At 40.2% G+C, this 16702-nt stretch overlaps 2 protein-coding genes across 5 annotated transcripts; one reads left to right on the top strand and one right to left on the bottom strand.

The window, feature by feature from the left end:
• Positions 1–886: 886 nt before the first annotated feature.
• Positions 887–10613, bottom strand: tbc1d30 (TBC1 domain family, member 30). Of its 4 annotated transcripts, XM_057324704.1 has the most exons (14): positions 9972–10613; positions 9472–9636; positions 6665–6726; positions 6513–6578; positions 6250–6375; positions 5669–5854; positions 5422–5590; positions 5169–5337; positions 4932–5037; positions 4712–4818; positions 4375–4514; positions 3645–3851; positions 3037–3102; positions 887–2529 (listed from the first exon to the last, which is right to left on the bottom strand). In XM_057324704.1, exons 1-14 carry the CDS (start codon positions 10507–10509, stop codon positions 1667–1669), a joined length of 2970 nt encoding a protein of 989 aa, XP_057180687.1. In that variant the 5' UTR covers positions 10510–10613; the 3' UTR covers positions 887–1666. The 4 variants fall into 4 exon arrangements, with proteins under 4 accessions (XP_057180687.1, XP_057180688.1, XP_057180689.1 ...); XM_057324705.1 differs by lacking the exon at positions 3037–3102 and having other exon boundaries at positions 9972–10611; XM_057324706.1 differs by lacking the exons at positions 9472–9636; positions 9972–10613 and adding an exon at positions 7914–8534.
• Positions 10614–11382: 769 nt separating this feature from the next.
• gnsa (glucosamine (N-acetyl)-6-sulfatase a) lies at positions 11383–16107 on the top strand. The gene is made up of 14 exons (XM_057324207.1): positions 11383–11671; positions 11805–11864; positions 12080–12286; positions 12517–12582; positions 12989–13087; positions 13172–13339; positions 13428–13510; positions 13596–13714; positions 13794–13897; positions 13980–14081; positions 14259–14369; positions 14468–14578; positions 14657–14817; positions 14903–16107. Exons 1-14 carry the CDS (start codon positions 11492–11494, stop codon positions 14976–14978), a joined length of 1647 nt encoding a protein of 548 aa, XP_057180190.1. The 5' UTR covers positions 11383–11491; the 3' UTR covers positions 14979–16107.
• The last annotated feature ends 595 nt before the right edge of the window (positions 16108–16702 follow it).

Raw genomic sequence — 16702 nt, 5'->3', positions numbered from 1 at the left:
AATCTCGTTAGCTGCTAATGCAAAACATGTGTAGACTTTATGCAATCCCCATTAAAAGATGTCTGGGACCAGCTGATAAATTGCAACGTAGCTGAATGGTTCTGCAAATGCATATTCACGTGTGACTGTTTCTGCAGTTCTGTAGCCCCTACACTTTCAAAGATGACTAGACCAAATGAAATATAATAATATAATATAATATAATATAATATAATGTAATATAAATATTACACGTTTTAATCAATACCTTTATCAAACGTTTACTATATGGTAGTGAACTGACTTTATGCATCTATTAGAAATCACATTGACAACAGCTGGTTTAAAGTACACCCACAAAAGGAAATGTCTCTTTGCTCATGAAAGCCCGTTTGGGCCATATGCGTAGGACTCTAGGTCAATAAAATCTATAGAGAAACGAATATTTCTCAAAAGAACCGTTCCTAAAAGTTTTGTATAGGTCATTTGTATATATTTCTCCAGCACTGATTAAAAGTACATTCTGTAATGTCACAGCGTGCTGATGTAACCGCAGTCACCAGAGAACCTGATGAACTCCAGCAACTCCCCGGTGACACTGCTGTGCCTCTTTCCTGTGATAAATCTTTACATGCAATTACAGTCAGATCTCAGCCTCTGTTTATTAAATGGAGCACTTGAGCTAGCATTCATAAATTATAGCATGGTAAAGAATGTTTATGATGACCCAAAATCTATACTGTAATTCCATGAATTATAAAAGCAAGGTAATATAAGACTAAGTTCAATGTGCCTTTCTAATTTTCATCAAACCATCAAGAAAACCGAATGTACAGTATAGGCCTGCCCAGGTACTGGTCTGTACTGTAGACATTAATCAGAAAATGAAATACACCTGAAAGCTTTTTTTCATGACTTGCATGTCTTTTATTCATGGTGGGGCTATGTGAATCCAAGTGCCAAGCACCAAAGAATAATCAGCATTCAAAACAACTCTCATTGACAATAACGTGTTTGTCAGATGTCACCTGAAACATCATTTACTGAAGGGAAAATGACATACAAAAAGTGATCAGAAAGTACATACATATGTTGACTTTAATTTAAAAGTCACAGATTATGATAAACCGAACAGATTTCTGGTACAGGGCACAAAAGAACTAAATCAAGTAGGCATGAACAACAAAACTGCTTTACATACAAGAACTTCATGGCTTAGACTTTATGGAATAAAGGCGTAGTATCTGGGTCCCGCGGTCAATAAATATCACATTTTACATCATTATAGTAAGATCATTTGAGTTTTCTAAATACAGCACATACAAGTAAACATTGCATCATGGCAAATACTGTTGGCCTTAACATGCAGCAAATAGTATTATTTGAGCTCATTAAACTTCAGGGCTTTATTTTAGTATTTTTGGGAGGATCTCGTTAAAAAATAAATAAACAAGAAACAGCCTTCATTAATTCCTACAGTGGGAAACTGGACTCTGATAATGGTAACCTAATGACAGGGAATGTGGATAAACCATGAAGATAAACTCATTACGGCATCTTTCTTGTATTATCTGGAAGCATACTAAAGTCTGTAGTATGTGTGCTTTCTTGATAGTTCAGGAGTTTTGATATGAAAACTTCAGTGGCTTTATCTTCACATAAGTTCTCGCCTGTAGGTGACAACTCATCATCGTCGTTTGGTGGTGCTTCCTATCTGATTCAGACTTCTACTCATCTGAGGAAAGTGCACGTTTGGAGTTCTGGCAGTCGGCCCATAAAGGCCCAAGTTTCTTGCAGCGGCAGACTTGCGAGGCGTTTTGATGCTGGGGAATGGAGAGAAGATCTGTGGTTTCGTGGGTTCCTCCGCTAAGTTTGATGGGCTTCTTCTAACGGAGCTGCTACTTTCTGAGCTAGAAGAGTCTAATGATGGACGACACGTGGAGGCGACTGAAGATGGAGAAGTGGAGTTGGGCTCCACATCTGGCTGGGGATCCAGAGGTGGAGTTGATGTAGGAGGATCTGGGTCGGTGGAGTTTGGAGTTGTTTGTTCTGATGAAGGTTCCAGCTCGAGAGAAGACAGCTGGTTCTCTATCTGTTGGACCTCCTCTTCTTCTCCACAGCTGTGGTCTTGCGGAGTGGCATCTGTGCCTTCAGCCACCACTGTTGTCTCTTCAGACATCTCCAGCTTTTCCGTCTGTTTTTCAACCCCTTGTTCCTCACTTTTTTCTTCAGACGCTTCTTCGGTTTTGCTCACGAAGGTTTCGTCATCCTCTACTTCTAGAGAATCGTCAAAGCCGAGCTGGGCCCGTGCCCTGGCGATGTTCCTCCGGTGGGTGCGCACGTGGCTGCGCCAGGGCGAATGGAGCCTGGCCTGGCACGTGTGGTCCTGGCTGGGGGTCGAGTGGCCTTGGGGGCACATTCCTGCGTTATGAATGACACAATTTTTTGAGGACTGCTGACCAGGCCTGGGCTTCCTTCCCAGCAGAAGATGGTTGACCACAGGGGAGGGACCAAGCTGGGAGGCAAGGATGCTGGTGGCTGGACATTTATCTGTGAAGAATCAATGTCAACATGTCAGAAAACACTAGTAATTGTGAGCGAAAGGTTCGAACATAAAAACCCATTTTACATCCCTAATGTGATATCGAGATCAAACAAGATGATGAACAGAAAACACAACTGTAAAACAGGGCCAGATTTGATCTATTAAGAATTGATTTGATTATGAAAATACGAGATAATGTGCACAGATAATTGATGAACAATAAGACCAGGCATATCTTCATTTTTCTTTAATTGCTTGTGCAGTATTCTCCTAAAAATTTGCAGAGATTGACATATTGCAATACTTTAAGAAATTAAACAATAAAAAAATCATCCCCAAGCTTTAGCACATCACCTTCGATAATCAGTTCAGCCTTCACCACAACACTACAAATCATTATGTGATTTTTGTGCGATCCAAAAGCAGACCCAACACCAGTTAAAACATCATTGCATCACATGCACAGCCTAACACATCTAATGGAGTTATAATTGACCCGTGATGATCAGTACCAGTGTGTTGGTTCTGTGTTTTACTGGTTTGATGAGGTTCAATAGTTTCAGCTTCCACTGGAGGTCCTGGGAAAAATGTGACATACACATACTGACTAATACTACACAATCATTCTCAGATATGTATCCAAGAGATGAAGTCAAAGAATTGGATATACAGTGGCCCCTAAAAGACCCACTCAAAACATGTTTCTCTGGTTTTTGTTATTGGATTAAATAAACCAACAAAGTGGCATTTGCAAAGACACAATGCAAAAGCTATCTGTAAAGGGGCAAACCGTAACTTGTTTTGGTTAAAACAAGCAACATTATCCCAGTTTGCAATGGTATGCTTATAATTATGATTTATAAGTTGATCTGTCGGGTATGACTTTATGGGAATTATCAGTTTGACATCATTTGACAGAGATGCCAATAGAGAGGCAAATATAGAGAAGTTGAGAGAATTTAAGGGTTGTAGCTTTAAAATAAATGACACTTGATTTAATATTTCATTATCCGACGCAAATGCATTATGCCACTGTGTTAATACAAATAAATTTGTAGCAGTCTCCAAATCCTTCTATATTAGACCAGGGATTCTCTTTTCATTTCAATGGCTCTAGTACCTGAATGAATGTAGAGGAGACCGGCTTGCTGCTGTTGTTTTTGTTTAATGCGTGAGTATTGTTTCTTTAGCGCGCTGATGTCAGTGCTCATGCGCTCCAGCATCATGCTGTTGATGGCCGCCTGATGCTCCGCCCGTCCTCCGCCCACCGCCCCGGGACTGAGCTCGGCTATGTTACTGCCGTGAGAGCTCTGCGATGCTTTCTGATCTGCAGAGAAGATGAAAAACTGTGCTTGATCGAATATGAACACTGTGGGTTAGTGCCTGATTGTTTGGCAGGGTAACTTTTATAGAAAAAGTATGGGCCCCTTTCCAAAGTCTGTAATGAAGGACAGTTGGACGCTATTCAAAAACACCTCGAAAACAACAAGAACTGACAAATGCATCTGGGCATAAATCCGTCTGCAGGCGAATTCAGACGGGATAATTAAAGATATTCACAATCTTGCCAAGGTTGGATACAGTGAGCTCATGATGTTTGCATTAGTGCATGGGATCATTATTACTTCCATACTGCCAATATAGGTTAAGAAGCTCATAAAATATTATAGAACTCATAAACGTCTGCATCTGAGAAATCCCTGTGGTACGGTGAGGTTTATTTAAAGTCACCCCCCAAAATACATCAAATTACAGTACTCACATTATTCCCTCTCTGCAACGGCTCTACTAATCTACTACCTACTAAATGCAGAAAATAAAACAGCTTTAACTTATGCTCAGAAACTAACCTTTAAGATGCTTTTGATATCTCTGGATCTCAGGAGCCAGAAGTCCACCAAGAGGTCCCAGACAGCCCAGAGCGGTAATGATGGGGTCTTCATCATCCATGTCAACGTCATCGTCACTCTCCCATCCATGGAGTGCCTGACTATAAATCATAAAAAAGAATAATAAAATACTTTGATTTTATTATTTATAAAGAGTTTTAATTGCAGAATTACCAACCTTAACCTTCAAAACACATCGGGGGTTTTAAAAAACTGAGTGTAAATGTTTGGGGAAAAACATTACAAATGTATCATAGAACACATTATCCTTCACATTCATGTTGTAAGTTATTGATACCTGCTGTTAGCTCTGACCGGGGCAGGGAATGGCGTGATGTTGTACGTGTATTTCTCCCTGAGCTCAGCAAGCTGGGGGAATGGGAAGGGAGCCATGGAGTAGACCGTCTGTTGAGAGGAACATATAGGTGCATGCATTAAACACACACACACACACACACACAGCAGAACCAGAGCTTTGGTTTAAAAAGACTGACAAATACAGAAAAACAAACACTGACCTGCATGAGTTCATTGGAATCGATCAGGTTGTGTTCCAGCATCTCCTGTGTAAGACATCCCATTATACTGTAAAACTCATCGGCAGTCTGACACTCCTCAATTCTCCTGCGAGACGTGAAGATAAGGCAGCACGCTTGATACACGCTGACCATTTCTCAATGCTCTTTTAATATTTATAATCATACAGGTTTCTTATGCCAAGGAGGTTTTTGGAATCTGGTCTTTCATGAACTTACTCTCCGAGTTTGGCCCAGATGGCCAGAGCGACACGCAGCAGCATTTCAGAGCCTTCAAAAAAGACAGAGTCCCAGATCTTCAGTACGGTGCGATGGGGCAGACAGGTGGCGAACATGGTGAGAAACCACTGCATGGTGAAGACGTTAGTGAGCGGCGGTTCATAGCTGCCTGAAAACACACAGCACTGTGTTAAACAACTACAGTATTAGACAAATGCAGCTGACCTGGTTTGTATTTTCACATCTGACAAACCTCCTCCTTCCCGATTGGCAACTTTCTGTAGATGATGAAGATGCTGAGAAAGTTCTGGAAGCTTCAGTCGTAGCAGATCTCTGAACACTGCCATGTCCACCGAGAGGGCACGCAGGTTATTGGCAAAGTAGCTATCGGGAAGCACCTTATCGATCAAATATATCATCACCTATACAGGGAAAAAGAAAGTATTTCATAACTGAGACTCTGAACTACATATGCATATATTACAGAAATGCAGGGAAACCTTTAATGCATCTCCTTCATTTCCCTCTGTGACCTTCAGGATGAGGGCAGCCAAAACATTAAAGCCCTGGCAATAGCCGACAGTCTTGTTCCAGCGAGCATATGCCAGCAGTACCCGCTTTAACACCACCCGGTCCTGTTCCGCCTCCTGGCCACAGTAGGAACTGCAGCCTGTCCGGTGCAAGTCCTAGATGACATGACAAGAGAAAATGGTGATCTAAACATTCTATTCATTTTCAGCTGCTTCTGAGGTTGTTAAGCTGTTTTTTGTATTCTACAGAAGCATATATAACAGCATAACCACCTCAGAGGCAGGAGAGTGAAACTGAACTTTGACCGCTTGTGCGCACCTGTCTTTGATGAATCACTGTTTCACGCAGCACCACACAGACAAACACAAACACACATACACACATTTACTCTTCCATTATCCTCTTACCTCTGACGCACAACTGAAAGCAAACATCCTGCTGCACCATTTAACATTTCATCCGACAGACTCCATTTTATTCCATTAAACATCTCGAACACTGAATCTACTTCAAGGCAACAATTTTGACACAGATTTTACTGTATATGTACCTTGACTATTTGAATTCCGAGCAAGTCATCATCTGGATTGCTACGATCGTTGAAGGCAAACCTCATTGTCTTCTCCCAGTCAATAGAGATGCTGTGGAGGTACTGATCAGCCAATGTCAGCCATACCTACATCACACATAAACATAAATCTCACATCACAGTGTGTGCCAGATAGCCAAAAAACATTTATTGTGTACAATGTATTATACACTGTGCCAATAACACATATATTGCAAAAACAGAACAATATCCACCAGCCATACCCTTTTTCTCCATTCTTTGGGAATGCCAGCTGGGAGCCTGGCCACGGCTTTCAGAGCATCATACCACTGCAGTTGAACAAAAACAGCCATTAACAAGAGATGTGTGTACAAGCGCACATGTACAGCAAAGGACACATGTATCTCATACATACTTGTTGAAATCCGTTTTTGCCAAGAGATGGTTCGATAGTGAACTTCAACCTGGTGTCAACGCCTGCAGAGACAAACCAATGACACAATGATTTCTATAGAAAAATGATGTCCCCCTGAGCTGCAGGTGTCACATTAACAAATGAACTGAATGATGGGCTGTTGCGCAATCATCATTAAGCATTCAATGCAAAAGAATAATGGGTGGTCATGATATAAAAAGCACAGACATGTAGCGAAAACATGAATAAATGAATATGAATAAAACTTGTTTTCTTTTTTTTGTAGGCCGACTAATCTAACTTAACCTTATAACCCGTATTTTTATAACAACACAGCCAGGAATAAAGTGATACAAAAGCAAACTAAAAATGCGACAGAAACTCTGGTATATATATTGCGTTTAAGATGACGACACGACCAAAACAAACCAAACGCGATTTATCAGATACTAGATGATAAATTTCGCTGTCCACTCCGCCGTGGTGCTGAACGCCGCTTCCTGCTTCCGGATACACGACACCATCCTACGTCGAGCAGAACTAAACTCTCTTTCATTTCTGTTTTTATCCTGTTATAATATTGCGCGATAACCACCCTTACTATACTTGAATCTTCAAAAATAGACGTAGTATGTAGCAATGCGACATATGTCAAACAATCTTGTAAACAAACCAACGCGATTGAACCAGCAATGAAAGCAGCCTTTTCTGCTCATTATCTAATTCTCGTTCATACGAACGAATAAATACTAACCTGGGTCCATCTGTGTTATATGACGCTATAGATGACACACAGAATAGCAACCATTGCAGCCTCTATTTCACTCCCAAGCCGGATTAACCTACGTGATCTATCGAGCCCTCCTACTGCCATGTTAGTTTACACATCAAAGCACATGTGTCTGAATAAAAAGCAATGACCATTTAAGTATCATTAAGTATCAAGTGTCATGAAATGAGACAGAATACTGATTCATATAGATTAAAGCACTTCAAGTAGATGATTCAAACTATGAGCATCCCTCTAACCCAAAGCCAGTAATCAAAATTGAAATTATATTCAATGAAATTGTTTTAAATTTTAGGAGAGATGTACTTGAAATATTCTCTTTCCTGACAAGCTGGCAATCTGCCAGCAGTGTTTATGAATGGAAAGAAATCTTAGGAACAGACATTACCTGAGCTAATATGTCAAACACGTTAAATAAATGATACAAATGATATTTAAAGCATGCGTGAGTGGGTTCACCTGGCTCTAGTGTGCACAGCAGGCGTGGCGCTCTTCTTGAGATGCCGTTGCGTTTCTTCAGCACATTACTAATAATATTACCGACTCCTCCACCTGCATTCTGTCGTTTCACGCAAACCCTCGATCTCCTCGAGGACACAAACCTTTCCTGCCTCATTTCGGAATAAAGCTAAGAGGACGAGGTCCGTTTCGACTCCTCTTGGAAACATAAACCGCATAACACCTCACCCTTTAATGTCTTTTGGGGATGTAATACGATCTCATCTCGAGGAACATCATCTAGAAACGTACAGCAGCAAACAGAAAATGACGAACTGATCAATAAATCAGTTGAAGATTTATTCATGAAAATAACGGTATAAAAGAATCAAAGGTAATACAGATAACACGGACGATGCGAGGCTGAATACAGCGGTGATGAGCGTGTGTCTACGCCCACATATGAGCGTCATATGCAGGGTTGAGCGGGAGGAGGGACCACTGGAGCTCTGGAGGATGGGCCAAAGATGCAGTGAATGAGAAAAATGATACTGATGACTTTTAGGCAGTGAATGGCAAACGTGTAAACATCTTCTGCAGTGATTTTTATAAGGAATTAAACTATACTTTACGCAAAAAGAAAGACATTCTGTAACTTCATGTTTTTAAATATAATGAGCAGAATGTAATAAAGTTTTAACTATCGGACAGAATTCACTTGAAGTTCATTTAGAGTTCTGACTTTCAATATGTGGAAAATATCAAATGTCTTTCCCATTGGAAAACAGGCATTGTGGCATTCTTTTGACATGCATCTTGTACAAATAATAAACACATTTACTGATATGCATGTTTACAAACATAAACATGCCAAGAAACTGTAAAAAAACGTTTTAAAGGAGTAGTTCACTTCAAAAAGTGCCCCCATTAACTTTCCATAGTAGGAATAACAATTACTCTGGTAAGTGAATGGGGGCATATGTTGAAGTGAACTACTCCTTTAATCGTTCCTATAGTGATGTGACAAGACATCATATGCATCAGGAATAGAAATGGACTGAAGAATATAAATCATGCAGAGCTTTAGTTTTTATGTAATACTGTACCTGTCTGAAAGTGGTTGTCATGCTGCATGTAAATAAAATGGAGGAAAAAACCTTGAGAGATGCAGAGGCCACATTATCTGTATAGGTCAGCTACAGCAGAGTTTGACACGCACGTATTTGTGGTGTCGTTACGATGCCAATTTGCATGTCAGTGTGTAAAACCCATCACATGACCATGACTCCCCAGCATGGACATTCACCAAAAACTCAAATTGTTATTCAATATTGATGAGAACAGTCTATTTTCCCCTATACATTCTGTAACAATCATGGATCTTTCAGCATCTACAACCACATACAACCATCACAGTCTTCTAAAATCGCTTAAGGACAACAGACCTTATAAGAGAACGCCAAGGTCTGTTTCGATCTAAAACACATTAGACAAACAGCACAGAAGGCCTTATGTAATTTGACACAGCACATTACCGTAATGGCTGCCAGAATGAAATAAGAGAATGATTTGTATTTACGTCTTTTCTCAGAGACTGCTTGAAGACAGGCAGTGACTATATCACAATTCTTCTGAAATTTCTGACGCAGTCTGTCCTTTCTCTTCAGCTGACGCACCAGTTTGGCAGACTGGACCACAATACGGTATTTCACCTCCTGGATGATCCACTTTAGTTCCTCTGGACCTGAGCACAAAACATATGCTGCTCAAATCTAAAAAAAATATTTATGAAGGTAAACATTTCTACTTATAAGTGTCTGATTGACAGTTTACTGTTTTATTTCATTAAAGCGCACACATGTATGTATTTTACACATTGTGTTTACATCTATGTATGTCACCCTAAAATCCAATAAGATCTAAAAGTCTGTCCAATAACAAGTTCATATTTGTAAACAAGTCCTATACAGTAGCATATATTGAAATAAACATTGTGAAAATAACACTAAGTCATGAACAAAAAGGAAAAAAGAACCAAATAAATTGTATTATAGTTGTGAGAGAGGTTGAGGCGCTCACCTTTCTGAGACAGATATTTCATCTGATGGCGTCTCGTGTGTTTCTCCTGAAGTTCCTGCAGAAAGTTGGCGCCCGTGTTGCTCCTCCCGAGGAAAGCATCTGAACTGGAGGCTTCGGTGGAGCTGTCAACCCCTCTAAAGCTGTTACTGCTGTAAGTGTCATAAAGCTCTACTAACAGACAGCCCATAATAGATGATGCCCGGGAGGTCCTCTGTTCATCTTCATCTGAATACACGTGATATAAACAAGCTCCACGCAGTCCGCCTCCATTCTCCTTACGGATCTCTCCATCTGGTGATCCATGAGGCCCTTTTGCGCACTTGGATGGTGAGCTTGATAACGATGAAGCTGTGTTGAAACACTCATAAGTTCCATCGGAGTAAGATCGTCCCTTTGAAACCCATCTGTGAAAAGGTGAGAAGCCGTCAAGATGCGACGCACCTGAGTTAAGGAAAACTCCACTCTCCTCCTCTGAGCAGATACTGTCACATATGTCAATCTCTTTGAGTTCTTCTTTACCCAATTCAACTTCGGACATGTTTTATGAAGCTATCTCGCGTTTACGTTTAACCTAACAAACTCCTGCGCATACGTTGCGCGCACAAACCAAAGACTTAAGGATGAATCGATAAGGAACTTAAGTTCCGGGTTTGTTCCATTACACGAGAAGGGTTGGCATGCGCCTTCCCAGGCTCAAGTTTCCTTCCTGAATCCGTCTGAATCCTGATTGTGCCCCCCTGCAGTGGAAATAGTTCAGCCCACCTTCAAAACTTTTAGAAAAAAATGTTTCTCAGCTACAGGTGCAACGCAGCACGCACAGGGAATTAAAACTCAAAGCATTACACAATTGTTTCTATAATCACGAAAGTCATTTAAAAAATACGAACTAAAGTGTCCAAATAAATACAGAAAAAAGTAAAACATCTTAAAGTGTTTGTATACTGTCTATCCGCACGAATTCAAACAGAGTAAAAAAGTAATGTTTTATACGGAGAGCAACATTAAAAAACATGCAGCTTTTGTGAAATGGTGTGTATTTGTACGGCACAAACACAAAACAACAGCAGAAACCACATAATCGTAATTTCATGAATGACATCATCCACTAAAAAGAACACATCAGCTGACTAGGGCTCCGCCCCTCCGCTACACGGGACTGAGCGAAAGCGACGTGCTGTCGAATCCTACTATTCTGAAGGACTGGCTCATGAATATTAATTTATTGACCACCGGTCGCCTAGTAGGCGTATCTGATTGGATAAACGCGAGACGTTGGTGGGTGGGCGTTAGTCAACCGACCAATTAGCGAGTCCACTCTGGCGAAAGCATGGCTACGTAATACAAATTGGCTACTTAATAAACGTAAACCAGGCAACGTCAAATAATATTCATGAGCCAAAACATCGCCATAGTATGTTTAATAATTTCGCAAACGGGGGAAGCTAGTTGCTCCTATGCAGAAGCGTTCGCTTTAACACAGTTTCATTCTTTTATCGCAAGAAAAGACCCCTGTCTTTGTTATGGCTTTACTTGTTTTTAATTCGGCATCACAAACGACATCCTTTTCTTTCATCATGTTACGTTTTATTCTTATCTGCGTCACTTTGCATGGTAGCAATCTGGTCGCTGCTACAATGTATCCGAGACCTAACATTGTTTTAATTCTCACCGATGATTTAGATGTCTCTATCGGTGGCATGGTGAGGACATTTCATGGGAAACTAGTTTTATTGCTTTATTTTGATCTGTAATGCATTTGTTTATTTGTATGTTGCTGGTGGAGCTGTATGATGGTGTTGGGAGTTCACGTCCTGCCATCTGTGATTTTTACAGATCCCTTTGGCCAAGACGAAAAAGCTGATAGGTGAAGCTGGCATAACGTTTACAAACACGGTAAGTGGTGTTTGTATTTGATCTATTCAAAACAACGCGGTTATTATGAAAACAAATGTCCTGCATAAAGATGTTGAATGTTTATATTAAGAATAACAATAACAATGCGTTCAGTTCTAACTAACAATGTTAGGCATTTGGCCCAGCATTGTTGTAGATGGGAAAACAAATTTTGCACAGCTCCTAATGCTCCATGTCATTATTTCTCATGCCAGTTTGTTGCCAGTCCACTTTGCTGCCCCAGCCGGGCGAGTATCCTGACGGGCAAGTATCCCCATAACCATCATGTTGTCAACAACACGCTAGAAGGCAACTGCAGCAGCGTGGCATGGCAAAAAACCCAAGAGCCCAACACCTTCCCTGCCTTCCTGCAGAAACATGGAGCCTATCAAACCTTCTTTGCTGGGAAATATCTCAATGAGGTAAAGATGCAATGTTTCTGCCACACCAAAAAAAGTTACTGCTTCTGTACTGATAACGTTTTTCTTTTGGTGATGTAAAAACATCAGCCATCAGCTATAAGTAGTGGCAGTAGATGAGCTGAAGTAGATGAAATATGTGCATACTTCTTGAATTTGTCTGTTTAAACAGTAGTTGTGAATCAGCTCAAAGTATTTTACTCTGAATCATCAATGTTCATTTTCTGCTTCAGTATGGCAACACAGAAGCTGGAGGAGTGGAGCATGTGCCGCCAGGCTGGGATCATTGGTTTGCACTGGTAAGATCAATTCATGTTTTACTGAAGCTTTGAGGCTGTCACATATGCAAGATGTCTGTGACGCTATGCAGATCACGGTTGTTTTGCTTTCACATGCATCCCTATGCAGTGCAAAATGTACCTACTCATCGAGGTCCAGTGGTTCTCAGCGCTGACTTGAGAATGGGCAACATAATGATTTAGGAGAGATATGACTAGAAGAGACACGTTGACAAGTCCCTTAACCTTTCCCATGTCTACTGCAAAACTTGAGACTTCGCTTGAAGGTTACAAAAACAGTGTGTAGCTCAAAATATAGCGTTTTTGTGAAGCTGGTGGTACGAGAACTCAAATTCAGAAGAGAAAGAGCATGTTGTCTAGCATAACAGTCACACTGAGTCGTGGATTACTCTCTTGTGTTCCACAGGAGAGAAACTCAAAATATTACAACTACACACTGTCTGTGAACGGCAGGCCACAGCGACACGGACAGAACTACAGCGAGGATTACCTTACGGATGTTCTGGTGAGATGTGATGTCAACTGTTTACGATATTACACAATACCTTATGTGACTAAAGTGTCTTGCATGTCTGATTTACTGTCCCAGGCTAATATTTCCATCGACTTCCTGGAAAACAAGTCTAACCGCAGGCCTTTCTTCATGATGGTGTCCACCCCAGCTCCACACTCGCCCTGGATGGCTGCCCCTCAGTACGAGAACAGTTTTCCCAACGTCAAAGCTCCACGAGACCCTAACTTCAACATACACGGCAAGGTACACATCTGCCTTGTTTTTGATGTTCTGGTTGGGTTTTATTTGCGTGTATGCTCTTTAACAGAACTTTGTGTAACGTTGTGCTCAGGATAAGCATTGGCTCATCAGACAAGCAAAGACTCCCATGAAAAACTCTTCCATTGAATTCTTGGATAACGCCTACAGAAAACGGTATGTGGATCAACACTGACATTTTAATAAATATAATAATATTTTCAAGAACAGTTGGGGACTGATATGTGATTTGTTCCACTAGGTGGCGCACTTTGCTCTCTGTAGACGACATGGTGGAGAAAGTTGTTAGAAAGTTGGAGGTCAGGGGGGAGCTTAGCAACACCTATGTCATTTTCACATCTGATAATGGTTACCACACAGGTACGTTGAGATTTTTTTCTTTTAGTAACGAGAACTTTTTTAGAAACAGGCTTTTAATGTGCTTGTGTCTTTCTTTCAGGCCAGTTTTCACTCCCTATGGATAAGAGGCAACTGTATGAGTTTGACATCAGGGTTCCTCTTCTGGTGCGAGGGCCTAGTATCAAACCCAACCAGACAAGCTCGGTAATATCAGCTTTTCCTTACAGAAATACTGACGGTCATTTTGTCATTCATACTCGTGTTGGATGTATCTGCTTCTCAACAGTTACTCATAGCAAATGTGGATTTGGGTCCTACAATACTGGACATAGCGGGATACAACGTCAATGAAACGCAGATGGACGGCATGTCTTTTCTTCCTATCATGGTGAGAATCCTGTTAGTGCTCATTTTATAAATGTTCGAAATGGAAAACCTTATTTGTTGACCAATCTGTAACCTTGCAAGGCTTTGGCATTGAAACTTGTGTAGTTGTTCAATATCCACTAGAACTGAATAAATCCTATGTGGATGGTGTTTGTTTTGACATGTTTTTGTGTCTCAGATTGGCACGGGGAACAGCAGCACATGGAGATCTGATATGCTTGTGGAATACGAGGGAGAAGGTAGAAACATCTCAGATCCAGCCTGTCCTCTTCTGGGCCCAGGGGTCTCGGTGAGGATCTGCTCACAGGCGTGCACTCATCATCATTATTATTATTATTATGTGTGTAATAAATAAACAACTTGTGTTACAACTTTATTTCTCTGCAGGAGTGTTTTCCTGATTGTGTGTGTGAGGACTCTTATAACAACACGTACGCATGTGTACGCACGGTGTTGCAGACCGCTAACTTGCAGTATTGTGAATTTGATGATAATGAGGTCAGAAAGAAAAGTATACAGTACATGAATACATAATAGAATGTATTGGGATTGCCTCAGTGTGTCTGTGGCTTGCAGGTGTTTGTGGAGGTCTACAACCTAACGGCAGACCCCTTTCAGCTGACAAACATCGCTAAGAGCATTGATCAGGAGGTCTTAGAGAAGATGAACCATCGATTAATGATGTTGCAGTCATGTTCAGCGCAGACCTGTCGAACACCTGGCGTTTACGACTCGCAGTCAGTATATCGATCACATGAGACTTTCACTTTGGTAGGAAATGTTGTCAAGCCTAACCTGCGTTTTGTCCATGTCTTTCACCAGGTTTAAGTTTGATCCTCGGTTAATGTTCGCCAGCCTCAACACTCACAGAAATAAACTGCGACAGACGGTCAAGTAGAATGTTGTGAAAGTAAAGGAAATAAGAAATGATGCAAAATAGGCCTGAGAAACAAGCCCTGTTGTTGCCTTGATATCCAGAAGATCCCCAGACGCATCCTATCTGTCTCCTTCTGATGAGGTCATCAGGGTGAGCCCAGGGTCCTGCGGAGGATGACTTTTTTCAACTCAACCTTCTGACATCAATCACGTGTGATCCAGAAAAAGTATTAACAACATATTGTATGTTTTTGAGTTCATTTTTGCTGCTTTCAGATTAACACGCATGTTTGAGAACGTTTCAAATATTGTCTGTCTTTTAGTTTTCATTCAAACATGCACAGTTTTGTAATCCTCTTGAAATTCTTGCTTTATCAAGATCACCTTTTACAGCATTACTTCTCACATATTCGTTTATGAAATATACTTGCCTGTAACAATGTTTATAAGTTCTATTTTTCTGCTTTGTTTAAAAATTTAATTAACATACGTGGTCAACATCAAAGCAAGAACCTGTTTCTGTTTAAGGCAAAATGTTAAAATACTACAAATTCACTTGATATTGTATCTCAAAAGGGATATCAAAATTAAATGGCAAACAATTGCATTGGTGTTAACACTACAGTATGACATATGAGTTCTATCACAGCAAAATGATGCACTAATCATAAGCGTTTCACTATTTTCTTTCGGTCTGTGTTAGAAAGACATGTCAGATGTGAATCAGCCCGGGGTATGGGATCACAACAAATTTTCACGGTTGTATGAAATTTTGTACCACAGAAACTTCTTAAATATGTGTTTTGTTCTTATTTTACACAAGATTATCACAAAGATGTAACGCGTGTGAGTGAACAAAAAAATAAACCATTGCTCTGCTTGTTAAAATATGTTGCAATTCAGCAAAAAACATATTTCAATTCTGTAAAACACTTTCCAGGCTATGATAAACACGTCCAATGTTCATTTTTTTTTGTACTGTTATAGTGTGTGTGGACTTTTCTGTCGTGTTTGACTGATAAAAGTGTTCTGCAATGTTTGATTTTGGAGGTGGGGGGTGAAGTAGTTTTAAAAGGTAACATGTAAGGTTAAACATGACAGAGTTACATGTGATCTATATGTACTGTGTAATAAAAACTATTAGTCTATTGGTGAAATTAGTTTATATGATGATATTTGACTTGATTGAAAGATTACTGCGTCCAGCTCAAGGGTCGATCTTGAAAAGACCTGGGTAAGACATAGTGAAAGTCCCATCATTTTGAAACAGCAGGCCATATGGACGACCACATACTGGTTAATACATGTGCCCAAATGAGTAACAAACATGCAAATGTACCTAAGATAACTTACTATCTAAGCCTGGAAAAAGATTTCTCCCAACTGACAGGCAAATAGTTTAACAGAAACAACTTTGCTGTCCTGGTGAAGGTTCTTCTCTATCAACATGAAGAGAAAATGAACAACAGCAGTTGAGCACACCTTTTAAGCAAAGCATTTCGGAAAAAGATGTTTGGTACGTTTAAAATGAAAAAAAAAATGGCCATATTCTTTCAGTGGAATAGTTAAACTAAATTTAAAGGGAAATTAATTTAAAAATCTGCTAAAAATTACTTTAAAATGTAAAAGGAAAATTGAACTTCATTTAAAGCAAACATCTAGACATCACATGATTATTTGTGGTGTAAACTTTTGTAACACATTTGACCCAATTGTGACTTAAAAAAGCCTTGATCGAATAGCTAA

Source organism: Triplophysa rosa, linkage group LG24 (assembly GCF_024868665.1).
Source record: "Triplophysa rosa linkage group LG24, Trosa_1v2, whole genome shotgun sequence".
NCBI classification, from domain to species: domain Eukaryota; kingdom Metazoa; phylum Chordata; class Actinopteri; order Cypriniformes; family Nemacheilidae; genus Triplophysa; species Triplophysa rosa.
This window is presented reverse-complemented; position numbering and strand designations above follow the sequence as displayed.

Excerpts from the sequence above, each read along its gene's own strand:
- tbc1d30 (XM_057324704.1), bottom strand. The coding sequence starts at position 10,509 with ATGTCCGAAGTTGAATTGGGTAAAGAAGAACTCAAAGAGATTGACATA. Across the intron at positions 9,637-9,971 it reads GAAATATCTGTCTCAGAAAG|GTCCAGAGGAACTAAAGTGG; the intron begins GTGAGCGCCTCA and ends TTTTGTGCTCAG. Across the intron at positions 6,376-6,512 it reads CCAAAGAATGGAGAAAAAGG|GTATGGCTGACATTGGCTGA; the intron begins GTATGGCTGGTG and ends TGTGTGATGTAG.
- gnsa (XM_057324207.1), top strand. The coding sequence starts at position 11,492 with ATGGCTTTACTTGTTTTTAATTCGGCATCACAAACGACATCCTTTTCT. Across the intron at positions 11,672-11,804 it reads ATGTCTCTATCGGTGGCATG|ATCCCTTTGGCCAAGACGAA; the intron begins GTGAGGACATTT and ends TGATTTTTACAG. Across the intron at positions 14,082-14,258 it reads TGTCTTTTCTTCCTATCATG|ATTGGCACGGGGAACAGCAG; the intron begins GTGAGAATCCTG and ends TTTGTGTCTCAG.